The 25,738-nt window shown below is 29.9% G+C and overlaps 1 protein-coding gene across 4 annotated transcripts in view; it reads right to left on the bottom strand.

Annotated features, from left to right (window-relative positions):
- Positions 1-25,738, bottom strand: part of LOC107448943 (uncharacterized) — a 121,389-nt gene that overhangs the window by 45,585 nt on the left and 50,066 nt on the right. For 2 of the 4 annotated variants that reach the window (XM_071187895.1, XM_016064314.3), the window contains 2 exons: positions 14,757-14,908; positions 8,816-8,947 (listed from right to left, as the gene is read on the bottom strand). In XM_071187895.1, the coding sequence (XP_071043996.1) occupies positions 8,816-8,947; positions 14,757-14,908 (284 nt within the window). The remainder of the gene's footprint in view (positions 1-8,815; positions 8,948-14,756; positions 14,909-25,738) is intronic. The other 2 variants (XM_071187896.1, XM_016064316.3) reach the window with 1 other exon arrangement.

Raw genomic sequence — 25,738 nt, 5'->3', positions numbered from 1 at the left:
GTGAAACAACCATAGATTATTGGGGATTTCATTGCCGTGGATGTTGTCTTTCTGTCAAACGCTCAGAAGTGTAGAGGTAGTTGGTTCAATATCTTTGTGCAGTATTTCTCATTTTTATGTTATGCTTTCTGCAGTTTGACAAAAGAAAAACAATTATTTGCATTTAGCGTACGACCATGTATGTATCTAAACTAAATTTATATATTTACTGTAATATATCCATGGTTACGCTTTAATTTGAATCCGCTACCTTCATTTTGAATAGTGTTTGGCGGAATGACTTGATGGGTGTAAAATTAATTTTTAAAACATTCATTACTATTTCACGAATATTTTTAACTATTTATTTATTGTTACACATTCATATGAAGACTTGTGTGCTCATTTCAAAACACCCTTTAAAAGCCCTACTCAAGTTTGCTAAAAGATTGTGCAAATTAGATGTTGTTGTTGTAGTTCATTTACGTCGCACTAGAGCTGCACAATGGGCTATTGGCGATGGTCTGGGAAACATCCCTGAGGATGATCCGAAGACAACACAATTTTGATCCTCTGCAGAGGGGATGACTCCCCGCTTTGGTAGCCCGATGACCTGCACACGAAGTCGAGCACTTCACGGTAGAACAGTTTAACGAGGACCAATACAGCACACCCTCGGTCCCTACGCAGACTGATCCAAGTGGTCACCCACCCGCACACTGACAGCAGCCAGTGATACTTGACTTCGGTGATCTGGTGGGAGCCGTGTCTTAACGATCAGTCCACTGCGGGACGTGCAAATTAAAGAAAAACATCACAAAGATGCATTAATAACAACGTGCTGTCTTTCTCTATCATTTGCTATTTGCATATCGAATTGAAAAGGGTATATTAGCCGAACTTTGCAACGAGTACACAAGCCTGCGCATGCGTGCGTAACAATTAATAAATTAATGCATCTAGGGTGCGGATCCAGATACTGAGGGGTTTCCATTTTAGTATGTTGAGACAGTCCTGGTGTAGTAATTTTATTTACTCTGATGCAGTATTTATTTAAGCTACTGATTTAGTTCAGCCTAGTACAGGAATACGTACATTTACAAATACATAATTTTTATAATTTTAAATATTATTAGATGTTAACATATGGCTTATATAACAAAAAAACTAATAACGGACGAGAAACAAAGTTAGCAAGTAATTGCTAAATAAAATACAAATTATCAAAATGAGTACTTTTGCGTCACTTTCAAACTATTCTAGCATTGCTGAAATTACAAAATTTCGCATGAAATTACTTTTATTTTACCCAATTACTACCAAACAGCGTGATTATAAAAGCGTGCTTTATTTTAATTTTACCAAAAAGTTATTACCAAAGTGCTTCTGTAAAAATTACATTGTTTTTTGGTGTTACCATAGAGCCTGTAACATGGTAAATTTGACCATATTCTGGTAGTTTGGACTATATCTTTTTATCGGTGATGTAATAAAAAAAACTAGACAAATTGTGTGCGAATATTAAAAAAAAGAAAAAACAGGTTTTAAATTAAATCCTTCATGAAGGACATATTTTTCGCAACAGCTTAATGCAGCTATGCAATCTGCTACTTTGGCAAAACAATGTCTACGATTCAAAGTTATCAATTTCGGGCTGTCTAGTAAAATCATCCGATTTGATTTTTAATTGAGTGAAAATTAGCAACTGTTCGCTGTGCAAAAATATTTCAGGATTCAATTGTGGTTAACTAAAACTGAGGACCATGTTTATAATATTATAAAACATATTTATAACATTATAAAATTAAAGTGTTATAAAGGACAATTTTTTAAGTTGCCTGAAAGATTTTATGCGACCTAAAATTCCTCTTTTGGCCATAGATGCATTTTTAAAAGATTTTACAATTACGATGATTTTTAAAAAAGAAGTACGCATATAAAAATTATCTCAATTTTTAAAAAATAAGTATGCATATTTGTAAATGTTTATAAAGATTTCAATTAACAAGAATAACCTCTTTCGAGCTTTTTTATTGGATGCCTTAACATTTTAGATATACTGTGTGGATAAATTACAGCTATGATTTTCTTATTTATTAATTTACAGTATTTAAGTTTTGGTCTGGTCAGCAAAATCTTCAGGTTAACATGAGAAAAAATAGATACTGGACACATTGCAAAAATGTTTTAGAGTTATAAAAACGGTAAACTAAAAATCAAAATAATAAATATGATATAATAAAATTGAATGATGATGATTAAAGAAATTTCAAAGCTACCCAAAGTTTCGAAACGGCAAGAAATTACTATTTTAGCACTAAATAAATTTTTAAGAAATGTAAAAATTGCGGTGATTATATAAAAAGTTAAACACATTTATTTGTAAGAAATTGTTTACATTTTCGTAATGCTCTTTTATGAAAATTTCGTGACAAACTGTATGGATAAATTACAGAAATAATTTTTCTATCTAATTATAATATTGAAATACCTAATTCGATTACTTTTAAACGTATTTTTCTCTAAAAATGTCATTAACAAAACAAAGATTATATCGTAAGCAATATATAACATCTATGTTACCTCAGGCAATCGCTTATTACATATTTTATTGCATTCAGTTTCGTAACTTTTACCAAATATCTTCAAATACCAAGGAATGTTTACAAGAGGTTTTTTTCTTATGTCGGTTGAGAAAAATATTTTTTAGCAACTAGGGAAGAATTTTCTTGATAGATGCAGCGAAAAAAGTTAAAGAAAATGGAAAGCGCTTATTCTTTCAATATTGTTTGGTCGGCTGGGACTTTAGAAGATTACATTTCAGATAATGCGTGTGGGACTACAACTATCATGTCCCATATGATATATTGTGAAATAAAGTGCTTTTTTGCGTGGGCGGATTTGAGTGGGCCTTAGAGTACGATGTATATTATGTTGCATTAATTATTTACTTGGGACCTTTTCCTTATTTACCGTATGATTCTCTTGTCGTCGACGTAAAAAATTATGCTTAAATACACCTTTAAGTTCAATGGGAATTTTTTTAGTTTTATAATAATTAAAAAAATATGCCTTAATTTAACTCAAATTTTTCGACAAAAATACCATATAGTAAAAATGTGCAATAATAAAGCTTTCGAGCAAATATTTTACTTTTAACCTTCACATACTTTAAAAATCACAAAATATATGTCTAAAAAACTCTACATAGTTTGAATGAAAGTAATTAATTGGAATGGCACAAATATTTAAAAATTCCTATTAATAAAATTAATATGATAAATTTCATTTATCATATTAATCTTATTAATAGGAATTTTTTTAGTTTTATAATAATTAAAAAAATACGCCTTAATTTAACTCAAATTTTTCGAGAAAAATACCATATAGTAAAAATGTGCAATAATAAAGCTTTCGAGCAAATATTTTATTTTTAACTTTCGCAAACTTTAAAAATCACAAAATATATGTCTAAAAAAATCTACATAGTTTGAATGAAAGTAATTCATTGGAATGGCACAAGTATTTAAAATTTCATTTTCTATCAGGAATTTTTTTTGTTGCAAATATAGAATAAAGTTAAAAAAATAAGAATCATTCTTTCACTGAGAAAAAAAAAGTATGATCAAAACTATCGGAATATGATAAAATTTAACACCTTTCTGGCTCTATGGTAACACCAAAAAATTCGATAACTTTTACCGAAGCGTTTTGGTAAAGATTTTAAAATTAACAAAAAAATAGAATTTTATAAGGTTTTTTTTTTAAAATAGGGTTTTCGCGTGAAGTTTGTTTCGAATAACATATTCAAGTTTATATGTATGCATTTATATATATTTTTTTGAAATAATTGTTAAATGTTAAACACAGAGTTCTTTCAACAAATGTTTTACTTTTAAGCAATTTCAACAAATTGTACAATTTTCGAGAGAGGGTAAATGTGAGCAGCTTGAATGGAAACTGTTTAGTTAAAGTTATAAATAGTAAAAAGGTTTAGACTTTTATTCCTTTAGAGAAGATTTTCCTATTCTGAAATTTGTGATAAAATAATGGAATACAGAATTATTTATCATTTTAAATAAGAAAAATTATTAACTCAGTAATTTATAGCTTTAAATGTTACTTTTGGGGAACAATTCACCTTTATCAATTTAAAACTGAAAAAAAAACTTATTACTTACATCTAAATATTTGATGAACTATAAAAGAGTTATATACTTTCAGTAATTATTCAATTCTTATATCACTAACAAATTAAAATATCATAAAAATTTATGTAATTTATATTTTAATTATAATAAGCACATTAAAATGTATAGAATAATTTTCCAGAAATATAATTTAGTACGAGGAATTATGGAACATTATAGCCTCGTATCGAAAAATAGAAAAATATTTTACTTGATAGTTATGACTTTATCAGATTTTTACGATAACAGGTTATCCTACAGTAGACTGACTGTTTTAATTGGTTTGGCGATTTCATTTTAAATATTTATGGCTGCAAAACGGTTAATGCTAAATAATTCTTGCAAATAAATCCTTATAAAGGTCACAATTATTTTCTCTTAGAGCTCATGAATTTAGTTGAAATTTTTTTTTCAACAGATGACTTTATAGATGATAAATGTTTCAATAAAAAATTGAAAATCATGATTTTAAAATGTAAGTCTTTTAGTGAATAAAAATTACATTATAAAATTTTTGAATCGTCTAATCTAAAATTTCGAATCTTTTTTTTAAAAATTCAATTAAAAATAGTAAAAAATAGTAATGACTTTTTATTTATCTTACAGTTTTCTTTTTCTAGATAATTGAACTTTTTGTGATACAGAATTTTGTGATTGTAAAAGCAAGTTGTAAATATTCTTGGAGTTTTGAAATTCATGTAAAGAACCAGTAAAATCTTTTTACTCGCATTAATATTTTTTTTTTCTTAACGATTATTTTATAACTTCTTAGTTCAGGAAGACGTCATAATGCTCCACCCCAGATTTATTTGAAACAGAATTTCCCATGATCTGCATTGTTTGCATCTTATTTAATCTTTAATATAATTTATTATGTACTAATGCTTGATGCAAGAGACACCTTATATTCTAGGTTTAGTTTTAAATTATTACATGGAGTTGAATATGCTATTGCCAAAATCCTATATAGTTTTGTTGTTCATATCCGATTATACAGCCGAATGAAAACTATAAAAATCTGTTCTTATAACAAAAATGATATTTTATTGAACCATTGATTAATAAAATTTTGCATTTGAACAATATTTAGTCTGTTATTAACCAACGCTCGACAGAAATAAAACAACTGTTATTACTCTAGTAAGTAGTAAGTTACACTATTTGTTTGGTTCTACAGTGCACAAAAAAAGGAAAAAAAAAGAAAATACGGAACTTTTGATCTAATGATGGATCGAATTTTGATCTAATGATGGATCGAATTTGGATCTAATGATCCCGTACTAGGATTGAAAGTTAATGGTTCAGGTGAGTGACCTCAAATGGGCTAAATAATTACTGTAAGTGATATATTAAGTTACGAAATCAGATACAAAAGCGTACTTTCTTTCAATTAATGTACCTTTTTATTCCCCCAGCTCATTTGAATTTCTGACCCTTAAAATATAATTGCCTCAATTTAGAAAAGACGTTCCTTATAGTTTCGGTTGGGAGTTGTCGAGAGTTTGGACCCCTTAATGTTAATTTTACTTTTAATGTATTTCGCCTTATCTCAAGACACTTTTAAAGTGAATTGATATGACTTTGCACACAATTATGAAGTTCGCACACAATTATAAAGTTACCATTTTTCTCACACAAGTATAAAGTTACAGATAATTCGTTTGTACATGCAAAAAATAAATTTTTATCATTATTTTTTTATTATATTAATTAATAATAGTCGAAAAAATTTGGATTTTAAGGTATCCAAAGTTTTACATAAATTTGAAGAGTATAATTTTCTATGACAGAATACAAAATTTGAATAAAATCGGCCGAATAGTTCCTTAGAAACAATTTTTTTGAAATATATGATTTTTTTTAAAAATTTAATGATATTAGCATATATGCGGTCAATTTTTCAAGATTATCATTAAATAAAACAATAAAATAACAAACAATAATTTAAAATTAATTTTTTGCACGGAATTATTTTAGGATATATGAATTTTATAATTGTGTGCAGAAATTTTTTAATTGCTTAAAAAGTTCTCGAAATATGCAAAAAGAAAGTTAACATCAAGGATTCTAAAGTCCAAACTTTCGACTCTTTTGGCCAAACTATTGGGACCTTATTTCCCAGGTGGGAATCAAGAAGCAGAACCCGTCAAAAAAAGGAATATATATTGCAGAAAGTACGATTTCGTATCTGATTTCGTAACTTAAAATATCATCCGCACTAATTAGCATATTTGCGGTCAAACCTTTAAATATTAACACTGAGTTCTAGTACGTGCAGATCCGATCACAAGATCGAAAGTCATTCAGGTGTTCTGCTTTTTTCTTCTTTTCTCACTCTGTACAAAAAAAAAAAGAAAAAGAAACTGAATAACCCAGAATAACTTTTGATCTAATCATCGGATCTTCACGTTCTAGGACTCAATCTTTATGGTTCGAGAGGTTGACCTCAAATATGCTAATTAAGGGCAGACGATATTTGAGTTACGAAATGAGACACAAAAACGTTCTTTTTCTAAATAATCATACCTTTATGAAATAAACATACTTTCTCTGAATAAACAAATTTTTTTTCAACGGATTTGGATTTCTGACCCCCAAAATATAAGAGTCAGCGGCAATCACGGAAATATGGTTTTATAGTTATGGTTATTTTAGAAAAATTGCATACTTAAAATTCGATTTCTCGGGAACTATTTAACCGATTTTGCTCCAATTATGTATTTTGCCTTGTAAAAATAGGTACTTTAAAATAATGTAAAATATTATATACATAACAATTCAAAATTTTTCAACTATTATTAAAAAAATAATACAAAATAATAAATACATACTAAAATGTATTTTTTTGCATGGAAATATATTTGGACAAACAAATGTAATAGTTGTGTGCAAAATTTTACAATTCGTTCAAAAAATTCCCCAAATATAGTGAAACACGCAAAAATTAAAATTAATATTGAGGGGTCCAATCTTAGGATTGCTCTCCTGATCAAACTATGTAGACCATATTTCCCAGGTTGCGGCAACCCCCCTTTATTCCGGCGATCAGAAATCCAAATGCGTTGAAAAAAGGGTATGTCTATTCAGAGAGCAGAGAAAGTACGTTTTTGTGCCTGATTTTGTAACTTAAAATATCGTCTGCATTAATTAATTTGCATATTTGAGGTCACTCTCACGAACCATTAAGGTTGAGTCTTAGAACAGGGAGATCCGATAATTAGATCAAAAGTTAGTTTCTAGGTAATCTGTTTTTAATTTTATTTTTTTATAAAATTTTTTAGCACTGTACACAAGGAGACGATAGTTCTAGATGCTGCTTTATAAATATCGCTGCAATTTTGTTTTTGGAAAATTATGAAAATTAATTAAACAGCATTCTAGTAGTATTAATAAGTCCAGACTAATTATTAACTAATCTTTTACACATGGGTGACACCATGATAAATGGTTCGCATTGTTCGCTTCGCAACATTAAAAATATTATTTTGCATGTCTTCAAATTACTCACAATTTTAATTTCGATGAAATGGTCTTCCTATAATTTTTTAGATACTCATAAAATATTTTTAATTTGGAATATCATAAAGAAATATATATGTTTAAACTGTTTGTTGGTGGATGGGATAATTCGGACCAATTATTGTGATAATACCACACTGAATCATAATCTAAAAATTTCTTAACAAATGAAAAATAATACTTAAATTCAATATTCCTACATGGGAAAACATTTTAGTAAAGTTACCGTACTGTATGGTAGTGACATTTCCGGTAAAAAAAAACCATATTTCTGATTAATAAAATCAAATTATACTGCATTTAAACCATTCATTTGTTAATTTTTGCTTTAATATGGTAACGGTTTACACGAAAAATTCTGGTTTTCAAAATTATAGTTCTTTTTAACGCACATTTTGTAAAAAATAGAAAACCAAAAATTGCATTTTACCGAATAAATGCTCTAAGGTATCATGATAAAATTACTAAATTTTACCACATTTACCAAATATTTTATTGCTAATTTTATCAAAATCATTACCAAAACACTACGGTAAAAAATATCAATCTTTTTGGTGTTCCCATAGAGCCAGAAACACGGTAAATTTTACCATAATCTGGTAGTTTTAGCCATACTTTTTTTCTCATTGTACAATAATCATAAATTTCATCAAATATTTTTACTATTTTTCACACTATTTTTAACACGAAGTTAGTAATTCGAAACTAGCACTATTGGATATGCTATAGTAGATTTAATCAAATGTTGCAATAGATTTTAGATCACACAAGAAAAAAATAAAAAAAATTTTAACTGGCAAGAGTGCAATAATACAAAAATTTAATCAAAGTAAGTTTTGCCGTTGACTAACTAGGATTCTATATAGTTTCTAATTTAAAATTATTCAATCTTTAACGATTTCTAAGTAAACAAAATATGCAAATCTCTATTTTAAATGGTGCGCTAACAGTTGTCTACCAAAGCCAGCCTGGACTATTGCAATAACGTGCACTAAGTTCAATAGCTATTCAAGCAAAAATTGTATTTCTACAGTGCGAAGCTACACTAATTAATCTAAAAAACCTGAGAAGGGTACGCGACAGGAAAAATTTGCAAAATCGAAATGCAATCCAGAGATAAATAGTACCTGGAGGATGGGGAACTGTCCGGGTAACCACAGCTGGTCTCAATGTCGATGCTCGCAGCTGAATCCAGGCTGTGGTACTTTCTGGCCCTACTGTGCTGCCTTTCTGAGTATCGGCTGAACACAACATGTTGCCTGTGAAGAACATAAAGAGTCTCTTCGATTATAAACAAGTTCTATTAGAGAGGCGAAGAAGGCAAAATTGCAAACTCTGAATGAAAACTAAAAAGCTAATAATTCTAATAACTAAAATGTGCAGTTTGTGAATCTTTTCAGTGTAAAAAGTAAATTTTTTTGTGAAATTTAAAAAATCCGGAAAAAGTAAATTTTTTTAAAAGTCTTGAAGGTAATTTAATTTTTAATATCTGCTCCCGCTGGATTACTATTTTAAGGAAATAATACATAATTTTTTATTTACTTTAATTTTACAAATATTGGATTTGTCTTAATTAATAATTAGTTTTGTAAAGATTGTGTTGAAAAACGGAAATAAAATTCGACGTCTTTGGCTAAAAAAGCAATTTAAATTTGCATTCAATAAGTAAACAATAAAATTTTAAACAATATCGGTTCAATGTTGAATTATAATATTGTTTTTTCCAGCTATAATATGGTGCAACCGGACTAAAAGATGAAATTGAATCATGTTTCGATTCATGCAGTATCTTGTAATTAAGCTTAAGACGTACAATAATACGAATGCTTCAACTCGAATGGTACGAAAATGCAACAGTTACGAATGGTTAAACTTAGTACCATATGAAATTTACAGGCTCCATAATCTATAACATTGTAATCATACACATCATGCATAGATTAAAAAAAAACGCAACGCTGTTGCAAATAAAATAAATTAATTAATAAAAAATGAACTAACAATTCAATTTTTTTCCATAGCAAACAATTTTAACACAATTCATAATGTGTTTATTAAATAAAGTTATTGCGTGATTAAGAGGATTAAAACGATTTTAATACGTTCGTAATTCCTATAATATTTAAATATATATATAAGACATTGATACAAAATCTAAGGTATGGAGGTTTTAGTTCGAAGGTTAAGGCTAATAATTTTAAATATGCGATTCGTCTACAGTTTAGTAATTAGTAACACTTTGTATTTAAATTTTTAAATCGCTTTGTGAAACTATAAGTCTCCGAGCACTTCATACGGGTTTCGATTTGTAAAATTTAAAGGATTTGGTCACTTAGAAATAATTTTAAAAAGTTATCAAGTCGTATAAACAGTTTTGAGAATTTCTGATGGAATTCCAGAACCGTTTGTTACAGAAGACAAAAACTATTAATGGGATCATAATTTTTTTTTACCTTGAACTACTATTATAAGGCATTGAATAGTGTAATCGCTTATCTATGGATTATACAGGCTGACACAGGAAAATGGTACTTTAAAGTAATTTGAACAAATAAGAACATGAAAAATAAAAACATGAGAAAGTGTATGAGCACAGCTTGTTATTTATGATTTCGTAGAAAAATATCATAAACTTCTATCTACTTCTTACAGATAAAATCAGAAAGATTACCATGTCCGAGTTCACATTTCAATACAGTGGTTCCCAAGTTATTACGGTTGTAGAACCCTAAGCGATCTAGCTACTTTTGGAGGAACCTTGATTTTTTTTAATAACAGTTTATTAGCAGCTGGAAATATGCTAAACAAACATAAACTACAAATTTATTTGGAAACATTTAATATGAAGGTATGAACTTGTTTTATGAAGAACAGTATGAACTTTTTTCGTTAGTTTATAAATCACTGTCTTAAATTAGATTTTCTGTTAAACGGTTGAATTCACGGGTCTGCAGCGACTTCAATTATAGTAGGCGTATGCATAAGTTGAAATTTTGCAAAATAAGCTGAATTACGGTTTTTGAAAAATAACTGTTATAAATTGTAGTAATGGTCATCAGGAAATGCAATTCTTGATTCTTGAATTTTTAAAGCTCGATAAGAAATATCAAATTTATATTAAATAATTGCATATCTTTTTCGTAATTTAGTCAACATATTGTGATTGGAACATATATACATATAGCATAATAAATAAATACAAAAAGAACAAAAAGAAAGAAAAAAAACGGAGCAAGTTAATAAAAACAATACAACAATTTTTTGAGTGTTCCTCACACTATTGTATTGATATATTTTGCTTTGGCTATATTGATACAATATTAGATAGCACTCCTTTTTGTGGATATAATTGTGTGAGCTGATGAAAAGATTATATTTTTTATTTTCTGGATTTTTATTAATTTTCTTCCCTTTTTTCGGATTTTTTTTTCTTTCGGATTTTTATTATTACTATTTTTCTTTTTCCCATTTTTTATTTTTCTGTAATTTTTTCCATGTTTTCTCTATATTTTAAACTGACGGCAAGGGTCCTGACGGCAAGAGGACTCTAACTCATGATCCGTCTGCCACTGAGGATATTTTACGTCAGCACTGTGGTCGGTGCAAGCTGGATGTGGAATTTGTATCGACCAGCCATTGCTGGGATTCGAACCCGGTTCATTTCATTGGCAGGTGAACGTTCTTATCCCTGAGTCATCACGGCTCAACACATTTTGATTTTATTTTATTTTATAACCGTCTTTGAACAGCCGACCCGATTTTGGGTTTACTACAACTGATGTTTAACTCCGTAGCCTTGTAATTTTGAACCCAACACAGAGGACAAGTGTCCTGGATCAAGTACTGGGAGAAATTTGCCTTCGTGGAGGACTTTTTGATGTAACTAACCCGCATTTGCGTTACGTGGAGAGGAAGACCACGAGAACCTCCCTTGGTTAGCCTGACGGCAAGGGGACTCTTACCCATGATCCGTCTACCACTGAGGATACTTCACGTCTGCACTGTGGTCGGTGCAAGCCGGATGCGAACCCTGTTCACCTCTCTGGGAGGCAAATGCTCTGTCCCCTGAGTCATCAAGGCTCCTTTAGGCTAATTGAGAAATGTATCCGATCATGCACTACTCCAGTGTTTCCCAAAGTGTGGTACACGTACCCCCAGGGGTACGGGAACANTATATATATATATATATATATATATATATATATATACATATTTTATCACTCGTATTTCCTCTACACTTCTTATTTCCTTCGCACTCTCATTTTATCCGCACTTCTTATTCCATCTACATTTCTTATTTTATCCTCGGTCTCCTTTTTTCCCTTTTAATCAGATTCCACATAATTAAGGAATTGGCTTACGCAGATAATGTTTTCATAATAATCATAATGGATCATAAATGATTTCAAAAAAGTAAAATTGAAGCAGTGGTATTGAGATATTTGGTTTATCATTCGGAAAAAAAATATTTTATTAGATAAGTTCAGTTCCAAGAAGATAGGTATTTGAGACTTTTAATAATAGTTATCTCCTGCAAATTTGAGAAAAAAACAAGCAAGCAAAAGAAAAAATAGAATCGGAAAAAATATAAAAATTAAAATATCTTGTAAAGGTACTGTATGAGTTCTTAAAAATAAGTATTTCAGAATATTAATGTAAAATTAAATAGCAATGCTTGCAAATGAAGCAAATCATTTCATTACTGAACAGTTTCATAATAGCAAATTTTCGACATTCAGAGACAGAGAACCAAATCTTAGTTATTCAACACATTTTGCTGCATTTTTAGACATACTCCCGTTATTGCTTTTGTTTATGGATAAATAAAACCTGTTTATGGATTCGAATGATTTACGGGTAATATTTTACTTATGGATAAATATATATGGATAAAAATGGATAATGAGGATATATAACTTGTTGACTTTTAACTAACTGTGTCGGTTTTAATGTTTCGTAGTGCCAAAGTATCTGTTACTTTAAAAATTATGAAATAAACATACCTATTTCGCATGTAGAAGCTTTTTTCGTATAGTAAACATTTGCGTGATATGATCAAGGAATAAGAATCATGTTATACCATTTTTAAACGCAATAAAAAAAAACGTGTTTCTGGTTGATTTTTCGTTCCCGTTCAAAAACAAGCGTCTGGAGGCAGGATGATTAAATAATACTGACGAATTCATAAAGCGAACAAGAGAGAAAAATGAACTCGATATCGGGAAAATGTTCCTGGTAGGAATGTTTTCTTTGAAAATATCGCCGTTTTTCATTCACAAAATTAAGAGCTAAAGGCGAACTTTTCATAAATAAAATTTTTTAAGGAAATATCGGATTGAATTAAAAAAAAAGAGAAGAAAAACGAAGATTTTAATGAACTTTGTATATTGTAGATTTCGCTGAGAAGGAAGATTTTTTACCTTTAGAGTGCGTTTTAATCGACAGAGAGGCTGTTTATAAATATGAGAGGGGTTCCAGAAATTTTGGTCGCGCATAGACTATGGGGGAGGAGGTTCGTGAAATTGTGATAAATGAGGATGAAAGGTGTTTCAAAGAAGTGTGGCATCACAAATTTTTTTAAAAATAAATACACTTGAAATCAGCTTTTAGATCTTTAAATATATTAATATTATTTAGTTTTGTATTTATTTTTCTACTTACAAAAAAAGATTGAAAGGCTGTAATCTTCATTTTAGGTTTTAGAGTCATTATTAAGCTCTCAATAGAATGGGTTCTGAAATCAAGTAATTAAAGTTTAAAAATAAATTTGAAGTATGATTTATAATGTAGTACTATGTATTACTGTTGAGTTGAAAGTTTATGTTTATGCTGAGCGATGTGACGTGAGCATGGGAAATTCGGAAAATGGTGGTAAAAAGTATTTAAAAAAGTGGGATGTAATTAATGAAAAGCCTCAATGCCTTATTAACGCAGATGGGATTAACTATATCCTTACAAAAATTCGTATGCATTAATTTGTTATCTAAAATAATTTTATTTAAGAGGTTAAGAAATGTAATAAAATTTAACTTTCGAAACGTAGCCAATGCGCCAAGAAAGCAAATGTAAAAATCTCCAATATCATCAACGTTATTTCCCTCCTTCCCTGTCGTTACTTTTTTGTCCTCCGCTACGTTTTTAACATTATGGAATCATTTTTCTCCTAACTCCTTGTTCAGAATGTTTTAGAGGTCAGTCTCACTGGATGCGATTTGCTTGCGAACGGGAGCCTGATTCATGAGTAAGTATTTTTAACTAATCAGGTTTCTCATTCGCATGCGAAAAAATCACAGGCAGAGAGAATGGTCTTTTAGAAGATTGCTGATCCCTCCGACTGTAATGAAGTGCATTCTGTAATACTGCTTTTGAAAGCAAAATATTAAAAAACTTATCGTCTCCGAGAGAGTTATGGTGAAAATGTAATAAATGATGGAATAGGGAGAAAGTAGGTTTGACAATTTAATGATGGACGCATTGATTTCATGGCGAGGCATGGAGTGTTCGACTGCATTCGGCTGGTAATGACGATTTGGTTGAAAAAATATTTGGTTGAAAAAAGTTAGAGGAAAAATTCGTGAGAACAGACAGTTCACATTAGAAATGGTTTGTGCTGAGTTTCCATAATTTTAAAAAACTGTTTTGAATAAGATTGTCACAAATCGGTGTAGGCTCAAAATAAAAATTATAATTAAAAAAAACGGTATTTAACAGTGGCGGTTTCCGCTACCAGCATCTGTTGTTGAAGTAAATACGGAGAAGTTGGTTTCTGGTTACTTCAAATTTGTGAACAATGTTGGTAACTATGCCAAATTTTTTTTTTAAATTTCTCTTTTACATAAAAATAAATTTTGCTTCCAAAAAGAATTTCTTATGTAAATTTTTTCAAACTGGTGCTTACTTTCAGGATTTTCCTCATAAATATTTAATACCCAATAATTCATTAATGCTAGCCTTATATACTTTTCTGTTCATTAAGAAGATTTTTTTTCCTTTTTGCTATTTTGTTTGCTTCAAATTAAAATGATTCCAAAATTTAATGCTTAAGGAAAAAGTAAACTATTGTCATACCTCTGGAGAGGCTTCCTTTTCCTAAGACAAACTTTGCAGCATACCATGACTACTGCAGCAAGCATCAATCCTCCTGCTACCCCAGCAAGAAGTACATATACTGTTACATGTTTATCCACCGTCAGTGGGCTTGGAGGGGTAACCTGCTGAGACTGAAAGAAAAGAAAAATAATAACTTTTGTTTAATGTTGTTAGTTGTTTTTTTAAAATTTATAAAAAAGCACCGCAATTCAGGGTTACTTAGCTCATTTTTTATTTTAGAACAATCACAAATTTAAGCTGAGATAAGTTATTTGACTTACTTTGGACAAAAAGAAAGGAAAACAACATAAAGTTCCTAAAATTGGCATGATAATGATGGAAAAAGAAAAAGAAATACCGAGCAGTATAGGATTAAACTATTAAAGAAGCATTTAAGATTATGTTTAAAAATGTCTACAAGTAACAACAATTTAAGTTTAAAATTTTGGTGTTTAAAGTTATGGAACTTATAAATTATTCAAATATTATTATTATTATCTAAAATATAAGCAAATATTTATAAACTAACCTTAAAAAACACACAGAGTATTAAAATATGGGGGTCTAAAATTTAATTAAAACAAGGAGCTTATGACATGAAAATTAGCAATCAAGTTCAAAATAGTGTTGCTAAAAGCTGAGTCCAAAATTTACCCCGAAAAAGTTAAGTTGCTAAACTATTCAGGTGGCCTAAATATACTTGGATATAGTTAGAGCTTTTAAACGAAAATGATTCTCTGATATGAAACTTTGTTTTGTCTATAAAAAATTTGAATATCATAGTTTCTTAAATCAATTGTAACAATGCTTCAGTACTTATTTTTAGCTTCTCAGAACCTAGTAATCAACCAGTAAGCACGAAATAGTTTAAAAAAATGTTAAAAGAAATAACTTTTCTTAAGTTTGCAAGAGAAGGTAAGAAATAAAATATTAGATGTAACTTAAAACATATTCACTTTACATGTTTACTTTTAATTTATTTAATCGAATACTTTTAGCGAACATTTGTCACCTATTGTATTTTAAGCTCTCCATTTCCGGTCAATAATAGTTTTTCAAAGTTAAAATTTATCAGCCAGCATAAGCAACAGAGATAAGACGCATCGCTTGTTGGCATCAATGTAACATGCCGATTTTCAAGGTTGTCGGTAATCTCCAAAAACGCATTCTGTAAAATGAACGTTTTCAAGTTTTGCATATAATTCTCTCTTATATTTTTAATTGCTGTATAGTCGTGCAATTGAAAAAACAAGGCGAGTGCTTTAAAATAGATTTTAAGAAGATAAGGTTGACTAATGACAATTATTTTCCTCTCATTGCTAATGCCATAAACGCTAAAATGAAATTTCAAAAAACTGATAAAACAAAATTTATTTTTTAGAGTTTTTCTTTTGCAATTTGTAACTTATCATACAAAGATGCCAAATTTATATAAATCTCAATTTTATAAAATTCTCAAACACACATCTCGCTGTTTTCTCTTCGTTCGAAAAAAAAAATCGAAAGAAAGTCAATTTGTCATATTTTTATCAATTTACATTTAAATGAAATTATATTCTATTATTTGACAAGCATTGCATTATTTTCAAAGCATTTAATCGATAGAATTAACTCAACATCAAAAGATCCAAATAAGAACCCCATTCTTCCACACTTATTGCAGAATTTAGTTTTCCGGAAAAAAGGAACCCGGTTTAACTAGCAAGCTTTTGTATTTCGTTTCACAGGCGGTGCTTTAATTTCAAAATAAAAATGGGTAAAAGGATTTTTGATCTGACGTGTATCTCTGGAGATATTTGACCGTTTTTATATTTTTTGAACATCCTGTACATGCAATTATAAGCGTATAAGGCGTATACACAAAAGTAATTGAATCTAGAGTATCTTTAAAAAGACTTCTTTAAAGAAGCATCATAAACTCATAGGAATAATTATTTTGATCAAATGTATTCAACATTTGGTAGATACTACAGCCTTTTTAATTTTTAAGTAAGACTCAAAAGATATTTTTGAAATTTCGAGAAGACAAAAGTCAGTAGATTTAACAATTAATTTAGTTATTTTAATTGAATAAATATTTTGTTATACACAACTGTAAAATGCTTTTTTTCCTCTAAATTTACATAATTTATGAATTCACGGAGAAAGAAAATGTAGATAAACTTACGGTTCTGTATGGTAGTGAAATTTCTGGTGAAAAGAAAAAACCCATAATTCTGGTTAACAAATTCAAAATAGGCAGTATTTAAACCATTCATTTGGTATTTTTTTCGTTCATAGGGTAAAGGTTTACTGGAAATTCTGGTTCTCAAAATTATGGTTTTTATTACCACACATAATATGAAAACAAAAAAACGAAACTGAAAAATAAATTTTACCGAATAAAAGTTTTTTATGCGATACTGTAAAGCAGCGGTTCCCAATTTTTTTTCAGCCACGGAACTCTAAGCAATCGAACTTCTTTTGGTGAAACCCTGACTTTTAAAAAACGTTTATTAGCCAACGAAACGGTTCGCCAACGGTACAAATATACCGACGGAAAACAGAAACTTATTTAGAAAAGAAATTAATTTAGAAACAATTAATGTCAATGAATTTCTCTCACTGTTTCATCAATTATGTCTTAAAATTAGGTTTTATGTTAGGCAGTAGATTTCGCAATTCTGGAGAGGCTACGTTTTTTACTAAATTGTTAGAAAAGGAAAGTCGGAAAAAAGTAATTCTTTATGCTTAAATTCGATTATTTTATTTCGAATTTCAAAGTTAAATTAAAAATACTGATACAATAACTGGCAAATGCACATCGCTTAGCAATTTATTTTATTTATAGTTACTGGAAAATTTTTTTTTAGAGTTCTTATTTCAAAGTTATTGTGGTTTTAAATTAACGATTTCATAAAAATAAACTTCATATTAAATAAATAATGGAGTATTGGTTGGGTACAAACCTATTACACGTTTAAAAAAATCATTACTAGTTAAAAAAAAAAGTCCTAACTCCCGGATTCCCTGTTACAGTTTAACGGAACCCCAGGGTTCCGCTTAACACCATTTGGGAACCGCTGTTCTTCAGTGTCATGGTAAAATAACCAAATTTTACCACATTTATCAAATTTTACCACAGATTATAAAGTCATATTTTATTGTTAATTTTACCAAACTCATTATCAAAGTGGTTCGGTAAAAATTGCCGAGCATTTGGCGTTCCCATAGAGCTAGAAACATGTTAAATTTGATCATAATTTAGTAGCTTTGACTACAATTTTTTTCTCAGTGTTGGGTAGATTTTTAAAATATTTTGGAACTTTGAAAGTGTTCAAAGAAAATAAGAAAGGTTTTAGCTTATATTTCTAATTTTGTAACTGTTTTAATAGCATTTATTTATAGTATATGTGTGTTTTGCTTAGTATCAACTTGTTCAAAATAAAATCTCCCGAGACAGGATCTGTATTAATTACTATTGTAAAAATATTCTTTCCCTTTAATTTCTTGTAATTTTGCCCAGAATTTAGTTAGTCCAATATACGCAAGAACCACTTTCGCTAAACTTTTTGCGCGTGTTTGTCTCTTTACTTCGCTACTATCATTTGGTGTTTAGACACTGAGGAAGGTTCTTGTTTATAGGACATAAAATATAGTATTAGTTCTATACTTTCATTTGTGCTTCATTCTCGCTATTATTTTTATTTTATTTATTTATATATCTATTTATTTATTTTTTGCTTTAATAAAATACTGTTATACAAAAGTTATTAGGACACTAAAGGCAACTAAAATATAAACTTGTCAAGAAAAGAAGTTCACGAAAAAAAAAACTTTATTGCTAATATAATTACTGGATTAAATATAGCACAGATTTATTTTAGATTAAACTGATGAGGAGAAGTACCGAGCATGCTTTGGGACTAAACACTAGGGCTATGGCGTTCAGCTGACCATCTGTCCGAAACATCTTCTCCAGCACCCCAGAGGGCAAGGTCAGGGGAACTGGAGTGGGCACAATAAACCTTGGTCCTTCATGGGCTGTTTCGCCACTGAGAGAATGAGAAAGATGGTTTTATGATTAAAAAATAAATAAATTTTTTTAAAGCTTAAATATAAAGTAAAATAAATGCTAATATTTTTCTATAAGCTAATTTCTCAAGCAGTACGATAAAAAGATTTAATTTAGTTCCATATTAAGTTCAGCACTCTTTTCGTTCAACACGCTCTTAAATTTCTCAGGATATAAATAAGACTCTTCAGGGATGAATCTGAAACTGAAGTCTAATCTTCCTCTGATACTCATTATTTATTGAAACTAGGCCGAAATTAAGTGAAGACTAGTATTTAATTCTGTTTAGATCACTTGTTTACTTACACATAAAAGGAGCTAAAACCGAAACCTCGTAACTTTCTGAATAATCAATTCGTACCATAATATAGATATTCTTAATTATAATATGGTGCAAATGTGCTGAAATCTTTTTAAGGTGTTAAATTGAAGGGGATTTCTGAACGAATTGAATCATAGTATCGTGTAGTCAAGTTTAAGGATTACGATAATTTGGTTCAATTTAGCATCATATTAAGGTTGCAAAGTTGATACAGAGTATCGAAATCATTAAATTTGTTTATAGTATAGTATTGTTACGAATTTATAATTATATTTATAATTTTGCAAACATTATTTTGTTACGTTATGTTTTGTTTTGTCTAAATATCTCAGACGGACCCTGCATAAACAGTTTAATTAGAAAAATTGCTGGAAAGTCGCGCAATTGTAACGAAATTTAGAGAGAAAATGATGCTTAATGCATTTCTTATAAAAAGACTCAGTTTGGTGACATTTTTGCGGACTTGGCTACCATTTTGATGACAAAATTATCGTTTCGGAAAATTCGAGTTTCGGAGCCATAGGACTAATAATTACAGAGTTATACGAGAATTGTCTAGAATTAGGTCGTAAGTTCCGGGGTTTCGTCGCCAATTCAATGTAAATAGGAGGGTGTCTTGCAAGGAAATCATTGATAAGCCTTAGCCTCCATGCCCCAATGGCGCAGTTGACGATGCAAACTATACGATAAAATAATATTATAATAGGGCACTGCATATTAACTCCTACTCTTTTTTATATTAATTATATATTCGGACTTAAATTTGCCTCAAACACTGTGTTAATGATCCCCCTTATAATTCCAGAATCTATGTCAAAAATTAAGTTAAAAATGTTAATTCCAAGGCAAAATATTAGCCAGGAGTAAACAAAATTGCTTTTGAAGTCGTTTGAAAAATCTTTTGAATCACTTAGAAGACGGGATGAAAAAACAATGAAACCAGTTTTATTACCTGGTGAAACTTATAGGAGTTTCTAAGACTTGGGAGCATTTCCGTTTTTTTTCCCGCACTTATACACTAATTTGCAATACCTAATGTGCATGTTTTTTAAACTTTATTTTCGACAATGATTTTAAAAATATACATTAAAAGCGGTTATTAAAGAACTTCTTCGAAAAAGCTTTTTAAATAATACTTAAAAAGCAAGGACTGGTAAAAAGAAATTAAAAAAAAATATAAATGAGCAATTTTTGATCAGACGTGCTTACAGAGCTAATTTAAAAAATGTGAATAAAAAAAGAAAATCTCTGTAAAACAAAATTTGCAATACTTATGATTTCCAGCCGGCTAGGTAGCCGAGCTGTTAGCGCACCTGACTGCGAAGCAAATGGCCGCGGGTTCGAATCCCGCTCTGGGCATGGATGTTTCTCTCTCTTGTGTTGTTCTCTGTTGTGTGTGATGAGTGAATGTGGCCCACCCTTTTAACAGGTTTGTGGCAGTGTGGCGTGGGCAATGTTACTCGCCTCCGTGACTTTGGTTCACAGGTGCCCACTGGGTAACGCGAAATGAGTAACAACGCTGGCATCTTCTAAGGCGAAACGAATAAAGTTCAAGTGCCTGCCATTCGAAAAAAAAATGTTTTCTTTCATAAAAGGGATAAACAAGTTTTGATATCAAGCGTCACTTAAAGTTTGTGTCTAATATTTAATTGAATTACTAAATTATTTCAAAAAACAAGCTTTAAACATTTATAGAAACTTTTTTAATAACAACTAAAAAAATCAATAAAAATCACGGTTATAAGTATGGTGAATCACTTGAAAGACGTGATGAGAAAATGATAAAACCAGTTTGATGACCGGATGAAACTTGTAGAAGTTTCTAAGCCTCGAGAGCATTTCTCTTTTTTCCCTAACTTATATATTAATTTGCAGCCCGTAATGTGCATTCTTTTTCAACCTTATTTTTGACAGGGATTCTAAAAATGTGCAGTAAATCAGTCATAAGGAAACGTTTCGCAAACTGTTTTTTACAAAATACAGGTAAAAATATTAAAAAAAGGAAAGGATAATGAACTGTTTTTGACCAGACGTGCTTAAAGAGCAGAGCTAAAAAACTCGCGAATAAAGCATAAATAATGTCACAGGGAAGAAAATGATTTTCGTGTGTTTCAATACTGAAGAATGTTCTTGGTAATAAAAGCGGAACAGTAGTATGTCTGGGTAATGGCATTATATGTGCTTTATTGGCATTGTTCAGCTTCATTCATAAATTACACAAAGTGTACCCCATCTTCGTTTGGTTGTTGAAGTAGTTTAATAACTAAATTTGAAATAGAAAAGGATCTTGGGGAAAAAATTGAAAATCATTGTTTTCTTTTAAGAAAGGGATAAACAATTTTTGAAGGCAAGCGTTGCTTAAAGTTTGCTACCAATATTTAATTTAATTTAATTGACTTACTAAATTTTTACGAAGAACAAGCTTTAAACATTTGCAGAAACTTTTATGTTACCAACTAAAATAATCAATAAGCCGGCCAGGTGGCCGAGCGGTTAGCGTGCCTGACTGTGGAGCCAATGGCTGCGGGTTCGAATCCCGTTCTTTCTCTCTATCTGTGTTCTATGTCCTTTCTCCTTTGTGTGTGAATGTGTGAATGAGACCCGCCCTATAAACGGGTTGTGGTAGTGTGACGTGGGCGACGCTGCTCCACCACGTGGCTTCGCCACAGGTGCCCACTGGGTAACGAAAAGAGAGTTAGCAGTTCTGGCACGTTCTGTGGCCAATGGACAATAGTTCCAAGTGCCCGTCATTAAAAAAATAATAATAATAATCAATAAAGAGCACAGTTATAAGCATAGGGAGTCACTTGGAAGACGCGATGAAAAACAATAAAACCAGTTTAATTGCCTGGTTTCTAAGAGTCAACAGCATTTCTGTTTTTTTTTCTTAGTTGTATATTAATTTGCAATTTGTAATGTGCATACTTTCTTAACCTTATTCTTTCTTAACCTTACTTTCTTAACCGATGAAAAACAATAAAACCAGTTTAATTGCCTGGTTTCTAAGAGTCAACAGCATTTCTGTTTTTTGTTCTTAGTTATATATTAATTTGCAATTCGTAATGTGCATACTTTCTTAACCTTATTTTTGGCAAGGATTCTAAAAATATATATATTAAAAGCTGTTATTAGGGGACTCTTTGTAAAATGTGTTTTAAATAATGCATAAGAAGCTAGGTCTGGTTAAAGGATAATGAATTATTTTTGACCAGACTTGTTTAAAGAACAAAGCTGAAAACATGAATAAAGCATAAATAGTGTCACCAACAGGAAAATGATTTTCGTGTTTTTCAATACTGCGAAGCTTCTTGGTTACATAAGCTGATCTGTTGCATGTCTGGGTAACGATATTATTTGTTCTTTATTTACTACATTGTCTAGTTTTATTCACATATAGCAGAAAGTATATCCTATCTTCATTTGGTTGTTTAAGTAGTTTAATATCTAAATTTGAAAAGAAGAAGGATTTCTGGAGAAAACTGGAAATCATTAGGTTTTCTTTTAAGAACAAGCAAAAGCAAATTTTGTAACCAAGCGTCATTTAAAGTTTATTAACAATTTTTAATTTAATTTAATTAATAAAATCTTAAAAATAAACACGCCTTAAACACCTGTGGAAACTTTTTTAATAACAACTAGATATTCAATAAAGAACACAGTTATAAGTAGGGTGTTACTTTTGTTGTGATGCTCTTTTAATAAATAGTAACTGAAAAGTATTCTTTAAATAAAGAATAGAGTCATAAAAAGTCAAATTCTTAGCAATAAATAATAAATAGCTCAAAACTTAAAAGCTCTCTTTCAAAAGATTAAATTCTTTCGATAGTAGGATACAAAATCAGTTTAGTATTAACGAAGCGAAATGCGTTTTAAGAACATAATTTCTATTTTAAGCAATTTTAAAACAATCGATATAAACTAATTTTGTGTTTCAGTGCTTTCAAAACTCTTCTCCGCAAGTTAAAAATAGAATTTGATGCTGTTGATTGGATTTCTTTCTTCATTCCTCGAATTTCTTTTCTAAAGACAATTTTAAGAAAAATGAAAACTTCCGAAGATTAAAAGGAATTACCCAGAAATATTTACGAGAGAATAAATAAGAAAGCATTTGATATTAATTTTCATGGAAATTTGACGTTCGGATGTTGACATTAAAGTCAACGGTTATTGTCATTTAATATCTTTTATAACCAGGAGCATTTTTGAAATAAATTAGGAAACCATCAGATTTATTTACACAAGGAAATTTAATTTAGTTCTTAAGTTAAAAGCTATTTAAGGTATTCAAATATTAATATCTTAAATATTTTAATAAAAATTATTAATTTATGATGCATTTTATAACCAAATGTTCATTATATTGTGCTTGAAATATTAAATTTCAAATAAGCCACTTTTTAGAATTATAAAAATATTTAATTTCTTGGAAAAATAATTTATTTTAAGCTATAACACTATTATTCATGTTGTTTAATTTTACTGAAATTTGAATATTAATAACAATTAATTTATTTATTTTTATTATGTATTAACGATTAAATTTTATTTAATGTTTTTTGCTTTAATAAATTTTATGTTATTTTTATAGACTTAATGAAATATACAAAATAAAAATTAGAAAAGTAATTTATTCTGAAAATAAATTTTCCTTGTAAATTTATACACTTAGAAATTTTAAAGTGCATGGAACCATAATATCTGTCAACTTTATTATGGTAACTTTATTATGGTTCAACCATAATATCGTACCTCTTAAAGATTACACAATACTGTGGCTCAAATTAAGTAGAAAGAACTGTTCAACTGTGATAAATTTACACCATAATATGGTTCAAAGTACCAATATTATGGTTCAAAATTGAACTGATTTTTATGAGATTGTACTAAAGCCTAACACGTGAGCATAATTCGTGCAGGCTATCTAACGCATTTTAGAATAGATTATTTTTCAGTAAAATTACTTTTAATGTAAAACTTTAATATTCAAGCAGAATCACCATATTAAATACCTAAATAAAAAAATAAGAATAAAATAAACAGTTTTTTCTCAATATAGACTTATGATTAATAAAATTGTCGGAAATTCCGCGAATTAAAAGTGTTTTCACCGTAAAACCCATAAACAAATATTATCGCTTCCTCCCTTACATCCTTATTTCAGCAAAAAAAAAAAAAAAAAATGCAATGTGATGGCTTTTGTATTACATTTAAAGTAGATAGCTCTGCTGATTTTAATTATAACTTTTTTAAAACTAATCTCAAAAATGATTCAACAAACTTTATTAACATATTACTATACAATAATTATAATACATGTTTAAATGAAACTAATTTTAATTGAAAATAATAATCGAATTTATGTAATCATTTCTATAGTTTTTAATTCTTTATTTAATAAAATAATAATTATATTATGTAAGTTTCATTCATCATTTGCAAATAGACTTTCATAAATCCTTTTTGACAACCAAACAAAAGATAAGATATATTACGAGTAATGTTTCAGAATAGCATAAGTAAGACAAAGATGATAAAGTTATGGATCCCCTTTTTTTACAAATTTTTTTTTAAAATTTTGGCTGCCCGGAATAACTTTGGATCTAATGATTGCCTTTTCTCGTCCTAGGACTCAATGTTAATGGTTCGAGTGGGTGACCTCAAATATGCAAATTAATTAGTGCAGACGATATTCAAAGTTACAAAATCAGAAGCAAAAACGTACTTCCTCTGATTAAACATACATTCTTTTCGATTTATTTAGATTTTTGAACCCCAAAATATAGGAGCAGCCGCAATCTGGGAAATATAGTCCAAATAGTTTGGTTTAGGGGACGCCCGGTGGCTGAGGGGTAGCGACTCACGCTGTCGTGCTACAGGTCCCTGGTTCGATTCTGGAGCCGTGCAATGTTGACTTAGTTAGACTTTCCTCACTTCAGTGGGTCGATAAATGAGTATCAAGCATGCTTAGGAACTGGGGGTTCCGCGTTCGTCTGACCACCTGACGAGATGGGCATAGTAGGCCTTGGCCCTCTATGGGCTGTCGCGCCACTGAGTTTAGTCTGGTTTAGGGAGTGGTCCGAAATTTTTATCCCTGAATGTTGACTTTATTTTTTAAGTATTTCGCCACATATCGAAAACTCTTTAAGTGAATTGAAAAACTTTTGCTTTGCCCTTATTTCCTGCCTTCAAGCTTCTAACGGAGGAATCTATAGATTTTTAATGTTTAGTTAAACTGATCGCGACACAGCGTTCACAGTCTTGATATTTTAATTTGCTGCCTTGAAACAGGTGTTCCAAGATTAATCGTTGATTGTCTGTTGCAAAATGCACTTGAAACATTTCTGAAAATTTTCGAAGACTACCAATTAGAGTCGCGATGGCTCAGGAGATAGAGCGTTCGCGTCCCATCGATGGCAGGTCGATACGAATTCCGCATCCGACCTGCACCGACCACAGTGCTGAAGTGAAATATTCTCTGTGGTAGACGGATCATGGGTTAGAATCCCCTTGCCATCAGGCTAACCGTGGGAGGTTCTCGTAGTCTTCCTCTCCATATAAAGCAAGTGTGGGTTAGTTCCATCAAAA

The sequence above is a fragment of the Parasteatoda tepidariorum genome, chromosome X1 (assembly GCF_043381705.1).
Source record: "Parasteatoda tepidariorum isolate YZ-2023 chromosome X1, CAS_Ptep_4.0, whole genome shotgun sequence".
NCBI lineage: Eukaryota > Metazoa > Arthropoda > Arachnida > Araneae > Theridiidae > Parasteatoda > Parasteatoda tepidariorum.
Note: the sequence above shows the minus strand (reverse complement) of the source record. Positions and strands in the feature narration are given on the sequence as shown.